The sequence below is a fragment of the Taudactylus pleione genome, unplaced genomic scaffold, assembly GCF_031769625.1.
Source record: "Taudactylus pleione unplaced genomic scaffold, aTauple2 ptg003258l, whole genome shotgun sequence".
In the NCBI taxonomy this organism is placed as follows: Eukaryota; Metazoa; Chordata; class Amphibia; order Anura; family Myobatrachidae; genus Taudactylus; species Taudactylus pleione.
In genome coordinates this window covers 2,423-19,704 of record NW_028287614.1, presented here as the reverse complement: position 1 = coordinate 19,704, position 17,282 = coordinate 2,423, and the positions used below count along the sequence as shown (strand labels likewise).

The following is a 17,282-nucleotide window of genomic DNA, read 5'->3' as shown; positions in this document are numbered from 1 at the left end:
TGATGCAATCGAGTTTAAAAAAAAAACAGACTCAATCAGACTCGAATCTTAGTAAATTTACCCATATAGGTCTGCATTACACCGTGGACCTGATTCACTACGGAACGCAACTGCAAATGCAATAGCGATTATGCACGCAGTTCAAATGCGATAGTATGCTAATCCATTGCCATCTCAATGCCACCGCTGCACTACATAAGGACGCCCACTTTACCTTACACACATCCGTAATGTTTAGCAAGACTATGAAAACATCGGTACAATCGAGTACCATCGCAGCCCTTTACGCACACTTGCACAAGCTCTGAACTGACAGAAATTGCTAACTTCCACCCACACTATCAGGCCTCAGGCTGCGTAGGGCATCGCCATGGCTAATTTTATGCAACGGCATTCAAATGCACTGGCACACCTGTGTTCGGCCGACCACCCGCCCTTTACCACCCGCAAATAGCACTTCCTGTCAATCACTCTGCGATGGGTCTGCGTAGTGACTGTGATCGGTCCCGATCGCAATGGCTAGTTCTCACACACGCACTGCGATACAAGCACAGAACGCAACAATCTGCCGATTGTGTGCGTATTAGCAACTCCGTTCCTTGCTGAATCAGGCCCTGTGTCGCTTAAATCGACTGGTGTTCACTATGCAGTGCCATAATCACAATCGTCTAGACCACAGGTTCTCGAACTCGGGGCCTGATTCAGACCCGCTCGTGAGCGCTATGCGCTCGCAAGCGGGTCAATGGTGGCCCAGTGCGCATGCGCACGACGGAGCCGGCTCCATCGTGCGCATGCGCGAGACCCAGATAGCGACGGGCAAACCGTTGCTCCGGGTCTCGCAACAAAGTCACTGTCACTCACCAACGACAGCTCGCCCTTTTTGGTAGGCGGGCTGGGGGCATAGCCGGCCAAACGGAGGCGTTCCCATAAGAACGCCTACCGTTTGGGGGCGGCCCCACTGACATCACAAGTGATGTCAGTGGAGAGCTTCCGGCTCAATTTGAGCCGAAAGCTCTCTGGGTCTTGCGGCCACGAGACCCTACCACAAGGGTCTCGTCGCAAGCCCGATGGTCGCGATGGTCTTGACCATTGCGACCATCATCCTGGCCGCTCGCAATAGCTGTGGGTGGTAGGATGATGGTCGCTCTAAAAAACAAGAAGGCCGGATCTGATTCAGAGCGACCGCTCTGTCAGAGCGTCCGGCTCTGAATCAGGGCCTCGGTCCTCAGGACCCCAAACAGTACATGTTTTCCAGGTCTCCTCACAGAATCACAAGTGAAATAATCTGTGAATCTTTTAAAATGTGTCAGTGACTAATGAATACACCGATGCAGCTGAGGACCGAGTTTGAGAACCACTGGTCTAGACGACTGACAAAATAAATGGAAGAATTCTACACCACAATGCATCAAAACGGCTAAAAGGTAAAAACAGAGTTGTGGCAAATGCCGAGATTTCTGCAATATATAGTCAGGTGCATAAATATTGGGACATTGACAGAATTTTCATATTTTGGCCTCTATTCACCACCACAATGGCTTTGAAATGAAACAAACAAGATGTGCTTTAACTGCAGACTTTCAGATTTAATTTGAGGGTAATTACATCCAAATCAGGTGAACGGTGTAGGAATTACAACGGTTTCCATATGTGCCTCCCACTTTTTAAGGGGCCAAAAGTAATGGGACAAACTAAACAATCCTAAATCTAACTTTCACTTTTTAATACTTTGTTGCAAATCCTTTGCAGGCAATTACAGCCTGAAGTCTGGAACGCATAGACATCACCAGACGCTGGGTTTCATCCCTGGTGATGCTCTGCCAGGCCTCTACTGCAAATGTCCTCAGTTCCTGCTTGTTCTTGGGGCATTTTCCCTTCAGTTTTGTCTTCATCAAGTGAAATGCATGCTCAATCGGATTCAGGTCAGGGGATTGACTTGGCCATTGCATAACATTCCACTTTTTAGCCTTAAAGAACTCTTTGGTTGCTTTTGCAGTATGCTTCGGGTCATTGTCCATCTGCACTGTGAAGCGCCGTCCAATGAGTTCTGAAGCATTTGACTGAATATGAGCATATAATATTGCCCGAAACACTTCTGAATTCATTTTGCTGCTTTTGTCAGCAGTCACATCATCAATAAATACAAGGGAACCAGTTCCATTGGCAGCCATACATGCCCACGCTCATTTCAAAGCCATTGTGGTGGTGAATAGAGACCAAAATATGAAAACTCTGTCAATGTCCCAATATTTATGCACCTGACTGTAGTTGCGAGATTTAGAGCTTTATCTCTAGCGGGTAAATATGCAATATGTCTGCATTTGCTGTATCGCGCAGGCTATTATAAATGCCTCTAAGTGTCAGGATGTTGTGAGCAGGGCTGCCATCAGGGGGGACTGCCGGGACTAGAGTCCCGGGCCCGGACCCTTGCAGTATGGGAGGGGGCCCGTCCCCGATCCTACCCCCGATATACAGCCCACACTTACCCTTCCCATGGGCCGGCCAGATTCCCCTCTACAGCCTGTGACTGCACTGGGGGCGGAGCCAAGGTGACAAGCTCCGCCCCCATATATATATATATATATATATGCAACTTGTCGCTCGGCACTCAGGATGAAGTGAATACCACCAGGTGCCTTCCTGCAGCGTATATAAAGTTCATTCCTTCCTATAGTGTGGTGTAGCAACCACACACAAAAAGGAAAAGGAGTCACTCCTGGACTTTGTGAAAAATATTATATTGAAGTCATCAAATATACAAATAGTCTGGTCGACGTTTCAAGGTCTTACGACCTTTTCATCAGGACTGTGAAAAGGTCGTAAGACCTTGAAACGTCGACCAGACTATTTGTATATTTGATGACTTCAATATAATATTTTTCACAAAGTCCAGGAGTGACGCCTTTTCCTTTTTGTGTGTGGTTGCTACACCACACTATAGGAATGAACTATATATATATCACCAGATGGGCAGCACTCCAAACACCATTCAGATAAACTTCACGGGTGCCCTCCAAGGTATTCCAGCAAGAGATCCAAATGCAGCAAGTGAACGGAGGCACTCCAAAATAATGCAACAAAGCTAGGCAAATAGTTTCAACGTTTCAACATTTTATTATCTCGTCTTCAGGATGTATCCTGAAGACGAGATAAAATCTCAAAACGTTGAAACTATTTGCCTAACTTTGTTGCATTATTTTGGAGAGCCTCTGTTCACTTGCTATATGTATATATGTATGTACATATATATATATATATATATATATGCTATACCCTGTATATATTATATATGTGTGCATATGTGTGTGTATATAAGACCCCCCCCCCCCGAAAATTCTGCGTATGCCCGTGTTCAATACAAATTTTATTTTCCTTTGGAGTCGGTGCACATGACATCATGACACGTCGCTGGAAGGAAGATGTCAGAGGAGCCGCGGCGTGTGATGAGCAGCGCCAGACAGACCTGGAGGAGAATGGCAGAAGGAAGGCTCATTCTTCAAGGCGATAAGGTAAGTCATGACTCATGCGGTAGCGGGGGAAGGGGGTTGGAGGGCCCAGGGGCCCTGCCTATTTTGTCAGTCCCAGGCCCCACAATTTCTAATGGCAGCCCTGGTTGTGAGGCTAATTTGTCCTTTGTAATAAATCCTGAACTATTAAAAAATGTAATGGGTTTGTTTTAAGACACTAGGGGTGGGTACACACCTGAACGACCTGTAATTGGACCGATTTTACATCCAATTTCTCTTGAGGCTAGAACATACAATATTGAGCGTACACACTGTCCAATATCGCATACAACCGAACAAAATATTGTATTGTTTGATCATATACAATTTATCGCTGCTCCTATACACACTACAACAATCATTGGCAACATATGTCATCAAAATTGGACAAATCGGACCGACACATCGTCTGGTCGTCCGGTTGGCCGTACGTACTACACCATTGGCACACAGGAGCGTGCAGTAGTGCGTACACTCTAGCCAATATGCACAATTTATCATGCCGATATCGTACAAGTGTGTAGCCAGCCTTAGGGGGGTATCCAAATAGCCACGGGATTTACGTAGAATCAGTGGGTTTATGCACGTTAAACCCCGATTACCCGCATGGGGAAAATGCTATTTCTTTAAATAGCATTTCCCCACACGGCACAGGTAATTAGCCAATTGGATTCCCCCCTAAGGGCTTAATACAATTAGGAGTAAATTACTCACACACCCTAGTAAGTACGGCTGTATGCTTAAGTTGAAACGCGTTGGTGGATTGTGAGGAACCAGCTTTTACCAACTTGGAGTACACAGTGAGGCTAGCTGCAGTCAAACCTGCATTCCCGGAAGGGCCCGCATTATCCATCTCTGACAGACTTTTTTACACCTACTATCTGGTACACCACTAATGGTGGGTTTTACTTTCTATATAAGCTTTATATGTTTGATATCTTGAATCTATGAAATCAGTTTTACACTATTGGGAGCTTTTTTCAAACAGCATGTTATCAAATCTGCACAAGTGGAATCCAGTTGCAGTATTCAGCTCCCAATTCCTATGTGCCAGCATACAAGAGATATTTCTGCGAGTAGTTGGAATGGGATCGGTATGAAATACCACCGGACACATGTTCAAATCCCGACGCTGGAAGATGGGCAGTGAAGATCCCAACAAGTGAGTATTTAAACTATTTACTAACCTAACTCCCCCCCCTAACCCTCCCTTAGGGGTGCCTAACCCTAACCTCCCACCCAAGTGCATAACCCCCCTGCAAGTGCCTAAACCTAACCCCCCCTTACCCGCAGCCTAAACACAAGTCTCCCGGAGGGGAGCCTAACCCTAACCCTCCCGGGGGGGTGCCTAACCCTAAGTTCCCCCTGTGAGCCCCCCCCCCCGCGGCTGTCCACACCCAGATTACCTTCGATCGGGATGCCGGGGGTCGGGCTCCCAGCATAAGTAAATTGACAGGCGGCGGGATTTTGACGCCTGTCATTAGACCCCTGCCGGGATTAGACAGTCAGGATGCCATCGATCGGCATTTGGATCGTCGGCATCCCGATTGCCACCCATTGGAATACTTTTAAATTATTTGGTCTTGACATTACTCATACTTTTCTACAAATGTTGCCTATTATTTTCTTTTGGAGGTAAATGTGATTACATAAGGAAAATTAAACCCCAGCTTGGAATTATTGGAATCATAAGGACTTTACCCTAATTGGGGAGCGCTTGTTTATTTATATTTTATCCAATATTGGATGACAGTATAGAAGTATACCAGTGGCCTATACAGAGTACTTGGGACTCTTAAAAGGTGTCAAATGGCTGATTTTTACATTATTTTTGACCAAATATTTTTTTTAAAGCTCAAAACATTACAATGGTCAACATGAGGTATGTCATTCAAATGTGTATAATACAATGTTACACAGAGATGCACAAAGCAACATTACATACCATGAAAGACCAAGGGGTCTATGTACTAAAGCCTGACGATAGATAAAATTGTGAGAAAAAGTATTAACCAATCAGCTCCTAACTGTCATTTTTCAAACACAGCTTTTAAAATGTAAGTTTGAAGCTGATTGGTTAGTGCTTTATCTCTCACAATTTTCTCTCTCTTCGGTCTTTGATAAATATCCCCCCAGAAGTTACTAGTCTACAATATAGAGCGATCACATTTTTTTACTTTGTAGAATATAACATTAAGAAACATGGACAAGTCTATGTGACCGTATGAGGCGAAATGGAAATACTTTAACATTTAAAGATGGTAAGAGAAACTAATCACTATTTTTCACCTATAGGGTGAGAGATTAGACAATGTGAGAGTTTAGCAGTAACCTCTCACATTGGTCGAGTTTTATCTTCAAAATGGGAAACATCTGGATAAGATTTTAAATCGTGAGAGTTTTTTGAGTCTGAAAATATGTGAGTTTTCCTGGTCTCTGACTCTATTACATTGGCCGAGTTTACAAAGTGTGACAGGTTACTGCTAAACTCTGACATTTTCTAAGCTCTCACCCTATTATATTTGGCCCCTAGACCAGTGGTTCCCAAACTTTTTGAATCGCGGTGCCCTAGTGCATCAGTATTGTTTTCACGGCATCCCTAGGCCAAAAGTTTGTTATTGAGAAATTCAGAAAAAAAATGTAGTGAAGTAGTAAAGTGAAGTAAATTGTGATTACCTGTCATCCTTAGGGTCAGTTATGTAGTCGGTGACAGGTTTGCGCTTCTGTTTGTCCACATATTTACATTACATTGACCATAAAGAATTCGATTCGGTGCTGGACCACCAACGTGAGACACCCCTGCAAGTGTCGCGAGGCACCCCAGGGTGCCACGACACACAGTTTGGGAACCACTGCCCTAGACTGACAAATCCCTCCAAAATCAGGGTTTTGCATTTTTTTGTTAATAACAGTGAAAAATAAAATATAGAAAGCAAGTGTTTTTCAGCTAATTAATGCTGTAGATTAATATAGGTGCATAAAAATGCCTGTAATTTTTTTTTGTGTCACTTTAGCCACTGGTTAAAAAACACCTGTAACTCCCACCTGCAAGCTTAAAAACACCTGTCCCATCAACACAGCAGCACCCCGTAATACCTGTCCCACATCTTTTAACCCATTATTTTACAGAATAGAAGGACATGTCATTATTGGCCAGATTAAGCTAATTAAAAACGTCCTTCCTACCTAATTAAATATAGATAGGGGGGAGGCAGTGGTTCTAAACAGAGTCCTGACATTTTTACCTTAAAATATGGATTTTCACCTCTCATCAACCTGTTACCCGTTCACACTGCACCGTGAGCCGGGTTGAACACACGTTAAACCCTTCTCGTGACCAGGGTTGAAATGCTGGGCCTCCCGACACGGCTTATTACAACCTTTCCCACTGCGCAGTAACTCGGACGGCTGCGCGTTCACCTGCAATAACCCGGGTTACTACTTGTAGCGTGAAAGGGGTATTATTTCTCCCCTTAGTGTTTTTGTTCTGTAATACTATTAGTTGAAGCACCAGCAGCAGTAATATCTCATTCCTGTTAGCAATGACAGTTATGTTGCTATGTACTCTCTAGTAACAGCTGGTACTAGGCTGAATGTAATTTTTTTTTTTTTGTGGTTACATTTAATAAAAGATTAATTACAAAGCATTTTGTGTATGTATACGTCCTAAACACATAAATACCTGGTGACAGTGCAAAAGACTTAATCTCGCCCTGGATTTTATTAATGATATGATATAAACTAGTAATTGGCAACAGGCCTTTTATTTTAATCAGTGTAGATGGTGGCAACATTCTATTTAATACAGGTTTCAAAGTGTTATTATTTCAGAAAACAGTAATAAAGGTTAGTCAATGGCAAAACAGTATAGTTCACAAAGCAATGTAGGCACGGCAAGCCAAGACAAGTGTAAGACTCACCGCTCAGAGGAAGGAGAGAGAACCCTGGAGAGGAAGCTCCTGGAATTCAGGTTCCAGGCAAGTAGAAACAGCTTCACTTAGCACACTGGTTATAATGCTCACTGAGCTGCTGATGGCAGGAGGGAGGAGCCCAGATAACTCACTGGAAAGCTCTTAGAAACTTTCAAAGTAACTATGGGGCTGAATTAGAGCTGTACGCAGATCACACAGCCGCTGCGACTTTTGGGCCTAATTCAGATGGGGAACATAGAACGCACAGCAGCAGCGAGTTTTTTGTATTCAGCTCCTGTGTGTAAATATTCTGATGTTGCAAGGAGGTGTCTGAAGGAAATAGATGCCACCTGACAGCATCGCAGATCCAAGTGCTCATTCCGAAGACGCTGATTCCGATCACCATCGCAACCATCGGCCAGGCCAGCAATGCTAACCAGACCATCGGCCAGGCCAGCAATGCTAACCAGACCATCGGCCAGGCCAGCAATGCTAACCAGACCATCGGCCTGGCCAACAATGCTAACCAGACCATCGGCCAGGCCAGCAATGCTAACCAGACCATCGGTCAGGCCAGCAATGCTAACAGTGCTCCTGCATATTTAGGCATGAAATGTACCTATTCTCACACTAAATTGATCCAATATGATCCCATTAATGGAGAACTGTATCCAAAGTAAAAATGTGGTTTTGTGTAATAACGGTAATATAGAATATGATGTGGGTAATATCTTGGTGCCATCCACTTGGCCACTGATCTAGTAAGAATGGGAAAATGATGATGGGGGATGAGGAGGAAGGGGGAAAGGACTGGGCCTGATTCAGACCCGGTCGCGAGCGCTGAGCGCTCGCAACCGGGTTGATGGTGGCCCACTGGGCATGCGCACGACGGAGCCGGCTCCGTCGTGCGCATGCGCGAGACCCAGATAACGACTGGGCGCTCCGTCGCTCCGGGTCTCGCAACAAAGTCACTGTCACTCACCAACGACAGCTCGCCCTTTTTGGTAGGCGGGCTGGGGGCATAGCCGGCCAAACGGAGGCGTTCCCATAAGAACGCCTACCGTTTGGGGGCGGCCCCACTGACATCACAAGTGATGTCAGTGGAGAGCTTCCGGCTCAATTTGAGCCGAAAGCTCTCTGGGTCTTGCGGCCACGAGACCCTACCACAAGGGTCTCGTCGCAAGCCCGATGGTCGCGATGGTCTTGACCATCGCGACCATCATCCTGGCCGCTCGCAATAGCTGTGGGTGGTAGGATGATGGTCGCTCCAAAAAACAAATAGCCCGGCCCTGATTCAGAGCGAGCGCTCTGTCAGAGCGTCCGGCTCTGAATCAGGGCCTCTATGCACTGTCCTATAGGCGAATGGGGCTCCTCTAGATTTTCTTATTAACTACCTATAGATACAAGTGAATAAACACTTAAAATATACCTATTAAAATTGGTGATATGATAGTGGTTGGTAGTCAGAAGATTGTCACATCAATCATACCTGCCTACTCTCCTGGAACGGCTGGGAGGCGCTCCTGACCGCCCGCAAGTGAGGGCGAGTTTCCTGGCCCAGCCCCCACCCCTGAGTGTGTGAAGAAGCATTTGCGCTGAATTGCGCCATCAAGCCCCACCCGCTGATTTACAATGTCGGTAATCTCAGCACTGTACAGCAGGCTGTGCTCGCTTTTAAAAGCCACATGGAAACCAGGGAGACCTGTCAGTATTATTTGATTGATGTGAAGTTTCATACTCTGATAAGAACCTGTGCGATAACTGGGACTGGAAATAGCTGTTATCAGAAGATTTCCTATTCATTTGATCAGGGGCAGCGTATATATGTAAATACATTATTTACTCATCTCCAGGTGCTTTCATGATGTGTGATGGCATGGTGTGCTAATTTGCATAATTAATTATTAGGCATTGTGAACCAACATGGTGCAACCAGCTGTGGGATCTCTTAAATGGAATAAGATCCAGGATTAATGTGAAATGTGTAACAGATCAGACTTGTCAGTTTTGGAAGCTGTACAGTTTATCTATAGCTTAATTAGCTGTATAGCAAGTAAATGGTCCACTGTACTATAGTCTGCATTGTTCATACACTGTATATAAAATTTAAATTGGCATCGCCCTTCTTCCCTTCAGTGGCGTCACTAGGGGGGTACGGACCACACCAGGTGACACAATCAGGTGACACCAGAATGACAGAACCCGGGAGTGGGTGCTGCTGTACGATTACACTGCACAACAATGAAAATGTTTCCCATGTGAAAATAGTTACAATTGATTTCAGCATGCAAAGAATGAATAGGACATTTAAAACTCTCAGTTAGCTCTGAGTTCCGAGATATAGCCCATTTATGACGATGTAGGGGTATTCCTAGTGAAGTGGGCAGAATGGAAAGAATCTTACCAGCAATCTGCATTCCGCGCAGAGGGGGTGGGGGCCTAATGACCCAATTAAATGAATCAGTTTTTTGTCCCCTCCCCTATTCAAATATATGCGAATCATGGGATTACCCACATAAGATAACTGTGGTGCACTGAGTGACAAGCATAGTGAGCGATTCCACCAAGACATTTCAGCAATGGAACAAAGATATCAGGGTAGGTGATCACTACTGTTGGACAGTGACAAGAGATGCCCCAGAAGAGGAGTACAAGCGACAAGCAAAGAGAAAGCACCTCCATGAATAGGCCACTATATTAGATAGTGCTTTCATATGCTGTATGTTTGTTTCATATGCTGTATGTTTGTTTCGTTTTGTGTTCTTTGTAAGGGAAAATAAATAACAGTTGTTTTAATTCAATCAAGAAAATATCAGATTATTTTAAAATAGCTTTTCCCTATGACTATATTACTAATGTACATACAGTATAGTGCAAGTAGTGTAGCTCAAAAAATGGAGCTAGTAAAAACATTCTGAAATCAATTTAGTTTTTCTTGACCTCAAATTAGTAATGTATGACTATTTTTAGAAAGGAAACAAATGAAAAGTATTAAATTAGTTGTACAGTGTTATCACATTTCAGCGTCTGGCTCCGGTTGTAACAGCCTTTTGAGCTAATGCTTCAAATAAAGATATTCAGAAATTAAAAAAAAAAAAATTGTTCAACTTGGGTGACGGGGTGTTTACCGTTACGTTTACTTCATATTTTTCCATTGTGTGGATGTCTACTTACCATGTGCATTAAATAGGGTTGATCCTATTAGCTGTGAGGCCCCTCACGGCGTAACTAAGTACAGCTATATGCCCCATTTACAGTACCTGTGGAACCAGAGGGCTGCATTAAAAAAGGGAGGGGGATTTGCTGTACCATTGTCGATGTTCTATGCCATTACAAAGACGACTTGTCCCCCTCGCACCTAATAGGGGTTGATACTATCTACTGTATTACACTGGCATGCATATATTGTAGCAGTTTCGACTTTTACACAATTGTTTGCAAAAAAGAAACATTTTAAATAGCAAAACAAAATGTTGAAATTGTATTTATGTCACATCGGCCGCACAGTGATCTAATTCCAAGCACAGACCACTCTTATTTAATCATGATGTGAAGGGAATACGTAGTAATCCTGGTGTATTTTCTCAGTTATATTGATCTCACACTAAGGGACCTGCACTTTCATGACAAGCTCATACAATGCGCACAGCAGACTAGGCACAACACAAAGGCTCTCCCGATGAGGACAAGCCTTGGCAGGCCCCAGTAGCTTCATGCTGGCACTAGTTGTCCCACAGTACAACAATCCTATCGCTGCAGCTCGCCCTTGTTTCAACACCTCTGCAATGTAATTACAATATCAGTGTGGTGCTGGGAGGGCGAAAAATAGAACACAACTATAAAAAAAAGCTGCATTTATTAAGCTGTAAGCACATCACACTCAATGCCGAAAATGAAGTGATACACAGTGTATAATAAGTATCCAGTCACAGGGCATATTTTCTACACAAAAGTACATTGCAGTGTGTGGACACCGTTCTAATTCTTTATTATACCAGTTTTGATCCATGTTTTAAGACTTCTTTCCCTCAGCAATCACACAACCTCAGCTGCCTCCCTCCCCTCTGCTATTCCTTGCACAGACTCTCTCTAACACTAGGGGGCGATAATGCACAGTACAGGTTGAGTCTCCCATATCCAAAATGCTTGGGACCAGGTGTATTTTGGATAACGGAATATTCGTATTTTGGAATAATTGCATATAATAATGAAATATCAGTCTGTGCACAGGGCACACAGTGACATTGGTGTGAGTGGTGAGTGAATAGTAGAGGTTACATAGCAGTCTGTGCACAGGGCACACAGTGACATTGGTGTGAATGGTGGATGAATAGGATAGGCTACATAGCAGTCTATGCACAGGCCACACAGTGACATTGGTGTGAGTGGTGGTGTATACAAGAGGTTACATAGCAGTCTGTGCACAGGGCACACAGTGACATTGGTGTGAGTGGTGGTGTATACAAGAGGTTACATAGCAGTCTGTGCACAGGGCACACAGTGACATTGGTGTGAGTGGTGGATGAATAGGATAGGCTACATAGCAGTCTATGCACAGGCCACACAGTGACATTGGTGTGAGTGGTGGGTGAATAGGATAGGCTACATAGCAGTCTATGCACAGGCCACACAGTGACATTGGTGTGAGTGGTGGGTGAATAGGATAGGTTACATAGCAGTCTGTGCACAGAGCACACAGTGACATTGGTGTGAGTGGTGGGTGAATAGGATAGGTTACATAGCAGTCTGTGCACAGGGCACACAGTGACATTGGTGTGAGTGTTGGGTGAATAGAATAGGCTACATAGCAGTCTGTGCACAGGGCACACAGTGACATTGGTGTGAGTGGTGGTGTATAGGAGAGGTTACATAGCAGTCTGTGCACAGGGCACACAGTGACATTGGTGTGAGTGGTGGGAGAATAGGAGAGGTTACATAGCAGTCTATGCACAGGCCACACAGTGACATTGGTGTGAGTGGTGGGTGAATAGGATAGGTTACATAGCAGTCTGTGCACAGGGCACACAGTGACATTTGGTGTGAGTGGTGGGTGAAGGCGTTGCTGCCACCAGTCTGTATAGCGCCGAGTTGTCACTACACAGTTTAGCGCTGTTGCTGTTTCCGGAAACCGGGAGAGAGCGTTCTAAATAGTTAAACTCATTTACGTCCTTCAGACTTGTTTTTAAACAATTATTAAAACGTGACAGGTCCACTGTAGGCACAAAAGTTATTACAAATGTGTGTTCATCATTAATACTGAATAAAACATTCACAGCATCCAAAGAAACAAAAGTGGATTTCATTTAGAAGCGAAAAATAGTAAAATAAAAGTTTGGCAATATACAGTACATGTTCTATGATAAAGGTCTAGAAACAATTTTTTTTAGACAGATCATCAAAGACTTGTTTTGCGGTAAACGTTCCCCCAGGGATTCAGAAGAACATTTAGAAAAGAATATAGACTGCAAATAAGCTGCTGTACGTTACAGTCTCCAATCTCATTCCGCCATATTCTTTGTACAGTATAGAAGAAGGCATCTGGCAAGTCACTATAGGTTACAGCAGCTTTTCTTTCCCAGTGAACAAGTTTACATAAATGTCCCCATCTATGGGATCAAACCAATTAGGTGCAAGCAGGGGCCAATTGCTGTTACAATAACGTGGGAATGCTGGCAACCGCACCTCATCTTGCCCCGGAATCGAAGATTTTGTACCCAGCCCTATGCGGCTGCGAACAGAAACCAGCGAGTCTGGGGCTTCCGTAAGTGCCGCATATGTGCGCATTTATGTGTTGATGGATATACCCTAGGACAGGCCTGGCCAACGTGTGGCTCTCCAGCTGTTGTGAAACTACACATCCCAGCATGCCCTGCCAGAATGTTAGCATTCCCTAATAGCCAAACTGTGGCAAGGCATGCTGGGAAGTGTAGTTTCACAACAGCTGGAGAGCCACAGGTTGGCCAGGCCTGCCCTAGGAGATCTCCAGTAAATACATTTGGTATATGTTACACTGATCTCTTAAGCCAACAGTTCTACTACAACTTGGTCCACATGCCATGGGAGTTAGTGTTCATTCTAGCACCCTGCACTGGTCACAACCTGTGCAGTTCCTCTTTCCTGCCTGGAGTGTTGCTCCCTGCTCTGGTGCTTCTAGCACACTCACTGATGCAGCAAACTGCTCAGATATATCCCAGTGTGTGCTAGAAGCACCAGAGCAGAAAGCAACACACCAGGCAGGAAAGAGGAACTGCACAGGTTGCGACAGGTGCAGGGTGCTAGAATGAACACTAGAGTTCCATATGTACGCCTCCAGTGCTCCAGCGTATCCAATCACACGTATGGAAACATGCAAATGGCAGCTAATAAATAAGCTACATCAGTGGTTCTCAAACTCTGTCCACAGGACCCCACACAGGTCACATTTCCAGGTCACCCAGCAGGTGCACAGGTGTATTCATTACCCATTGACACATTTCAAAAGATTCACAGGTGTAGCAAAATTATTTCACTTGTGATTCTGAGACCTGGAAAACATGCACTGTTTGGAGTCCTGAGGACAGAGTTTGAGAACCTGTGAGCTACATAATAGTACTGGCTATGGAGGCAAGATTCACCAAGCACAATAAAGTGCTTTCGCCAGTTCCCAATGGAGAACCCTCAGGGATATTTCCCACTTCTCAACTTGCTCATACAGCACATACCAAATTCCCCTATTCAAGTAAATCAGGGATGTCAAACTCGCGGCCCAAAGAAGCTATTTATGTGGCCCAACCATGTGGGCCCAAGCACATATTATGCGGCCCAGTCACCCCTGCCGCGATCGGCCGCATAATATTTGCGTTGGAACGCTGGTCTCTGAAGCGATCAGAGAAGCCTCTGATCGCTTCAGAGGCCAGCGTTCCCAGAGATGCAGTTCGCGGGTGCGCGTATGATGTCATGACGTCACCCGCTATGTGAGCAGCCTGCCCTGCTGGATATAGTTAGATCCAGTGAGCGGCAGGAGTCTACGCGGGAACGGTGCCCAGCGACCAGCGTGAAGAGAGGTAAGTAAGATAGAGGTAAGTGAGGTCTGTTCTATACTGGGAGGAGGCACAGCATAAGGGGCATTACTGAGGGCACAAAATAAGGGGCATTATTGGGGGCACAAAATAAGGGGCATTGCTGTGGCTGTGCATAAAGGGGCATTACTGGGGGCTTTGCATAAGGGACATTAATGGGGGCACTACTAAGGGCTCTGCATAAAGGGGCATTAGTGGGAGCTCTGCATAAATGGTGGCACTACTAAGGGAATTACTGGGGGCTCTGCATAAAGGAGCATTACTTGGGGGCTCTGCATAAGGGGCATTAATGGGGGCACTACTAAGGGAATTACTGGGGGCTCTGCATAAAGGGGCATTACTGGGGGCACTAATAAGGGAATTACTGGGGGCTCTGCAAAAAGGGGCATTACTGGGTGCACAACTTAAGGGGCATTACTGGGGGTACTGCATAAAAGGGCATTACTGGGGGCACAACAACATAAGGGGCATTACTGGAAGCTCTGCATAAGGGGCACTACTAAGGACATTACTGAGGGCACAACATAAGAAGCATTACTGGGGCACTGCATACTGGGCACTACTAGGGCACTGCATAAGGGGCACAAATTCAGGGGCTGTAATACAGGGTAGAATGCATAAGGGACACTACTACAGGGGGCATTGCATTGGTTTTTATTAATAATAAACCTTTCGAAACTGCATATAAGACTTGTGTTTTTGTTGTGGCCCACTCACTTGTAGACCTTGAAAATTCAGCCTGGTTGGTATTTCGAGTTTGACATGCCTGCAGTAAATGGTTCAAACTAACATTAATAATGTAGATGCTGGTCCGGTTGCATAGCAACACAATAAGTCAGCTCATTTATGGAACATTGCTAGACTAGTCAGATGTAAATCATGTGTTCTAGATCTTGTTTTGCTACCGGGACCAACTTTTGCATGTAGGACAATGAAGTGGTGTGCCAAAGGCTGGAGATACACAGTTACCAATATTGGGTGGACTCTGCGCCAGCTCTAAATACAACACAGACGTTACACGTAAACCTCATTTCAAGGTTTTGCCTTGTAGCGATAGATTTTATGCCTTATAACAGGGGAGGCCTTACAGACGGGTTAGCATTGAAAGGATCCTACACTGCATACAGTACATGAGTGGCTGTTGATTGACTAAATTGAAAAGTCATGGAGGCTCATTGGACCTATAATAAATGGCCCATTTCACCTGTTCTGTAGCAGGGTATGTAGTTATGTGACCGTCACAATCCCAACGGCAGAATGCCAGCCAGGGATTCACGATAGGCGTCGAGATACCAACGCCCATTATAATCCCGATGCCGGAATCCAGGACGACACGGGTCTGAACGAGGCAAGTCCGGGGCGCCCGTCCTCTAAACAGCCGCCAGCATTTCAATCCCATACTGGAGATCAAAGCTGACTGAAGCATCATGACTTGCCATCTCGCCATCCCATAAGAACCCATAATGGTCATCATGTAGGAGGACCCATCCACGTTCCTTCCCTGGGCCAGAAGCTGTCACCCCTCCCCCAAATAAGAAACCAGCTAAGACACTTCCCATGTTCCTGCAGTTAAAGTGCTGTAGCTCCTGTGTGTGTCTTCAGATGCCCAACAAGAACTGACTTACTGATGAAACACTTGCCACATTCCGAGCAGGCAAACGGTTTATCTCCTGTGTGAGTCTTTTGGTGCCGGAACAGGTCAGAGCTGGTGATAAACCCTTTCTCACAATAGGAACAAGAAAAGGGTTTCTCCCCCGTATGGATTCTCTCGTGCGTAGCGAGGTTGGACCTACTGGCAAAACACCTCCCGCATTCCAGACACGCGAAGGGCTTCTCCCCCGTATGTATCCTTTGATGCTTGACGAGGTTGGACTTCATGCCGAAACATTTCCCGCAGTCCGCGCAAGAGAACGGCTTCTCCCCCGTGTGGATGCGCTGATGTTTGACAAGATTCGACTTCATCCCGAAGCATTTCCCGCATTCCAGGCACGAGAACGGCTTCTCACCTTTGTGAATTTTAACATGCTTGACCAGGTTCGCCTTCATGGCAAAACATTTCCCACATTCGGAGCAGGAAAAGGGCCTGTCTCCGGTGTGGACGCTCTGATGCGTTTCAAGGATTGACTTATTGGAAAAGGACATCCCACACTCGAAGCATGAAAACAACTTCTTTCCGGTGTGAATTCGCTGGTGCGCAATGAAGACGGTTTTACTGACAAAACACTTGGAGCATTTGGAGCAGGAAAACGGTTTGTCAGCGTGTACGCCCTGCTGAGCGTTAAGCTGGGTCTTGGGCCCAAAGTATTTTTCACAGTGGGAACACAAGTGTATGTTCTCTTCTTTGTAAGTCTGCTGAGTGACGACAAGACTGGCGTTGTAACTAAAACATTTCCCGCACATGGAGCATACGTATAGCTTTCCCTCCGCCGAACCCTGCTGATGAGCCTCGACGGCCTTGTCACAGAAAGTTACCTGATCAGACATTGGCTCTGAACTTTCACTTACAGAGGTCACATTTGGACCATTTTCTTCATAATCTGGAGGGAAAAGAGAGAATATGGAGGTTAGTTAGATTTACCCTGGGTTAAATGACTATGGAAGTAGCTTATTTAATTGGAATGATGTATATATTACCACAAAGTTCAGATATTATACATACTGGGCCTGATTCAGAGGTGCTCTCTATTGCATCTAGGACAGTGTCTTTAGCCGCAGTGCGTCTTTATGGCGGCCGATGGTATTCGCATAGAGACACACTTCGGCTGCGTCGCTTATCCACCACCGTGCGCATTGAGATGCGCCATTCG

General features: G+C 45.3%; 1 protein-coding gene across 1 annotated transcript; it reads right to left on the bottom strand.

The window, feature by feature from the left end:
- Positions 1 to 13,603: 13,603 nt before the first annotated feature.
- On the bottom strand, positions 13,604 to 17,012 carry LOC148430761 (uncharacterized; the record flags this gene model as incomplete). The annotated part of the gene is made up of 1 exon (XM_088466487.1): positions 13,604 to 17,012. A coding segment is annotated over one exon (968 nt), but the record flags the coding sequence as incomplete, so codon positions are not given.
- Positions 17,013 to 17,282: the final 270 nt, after the last annotated feature.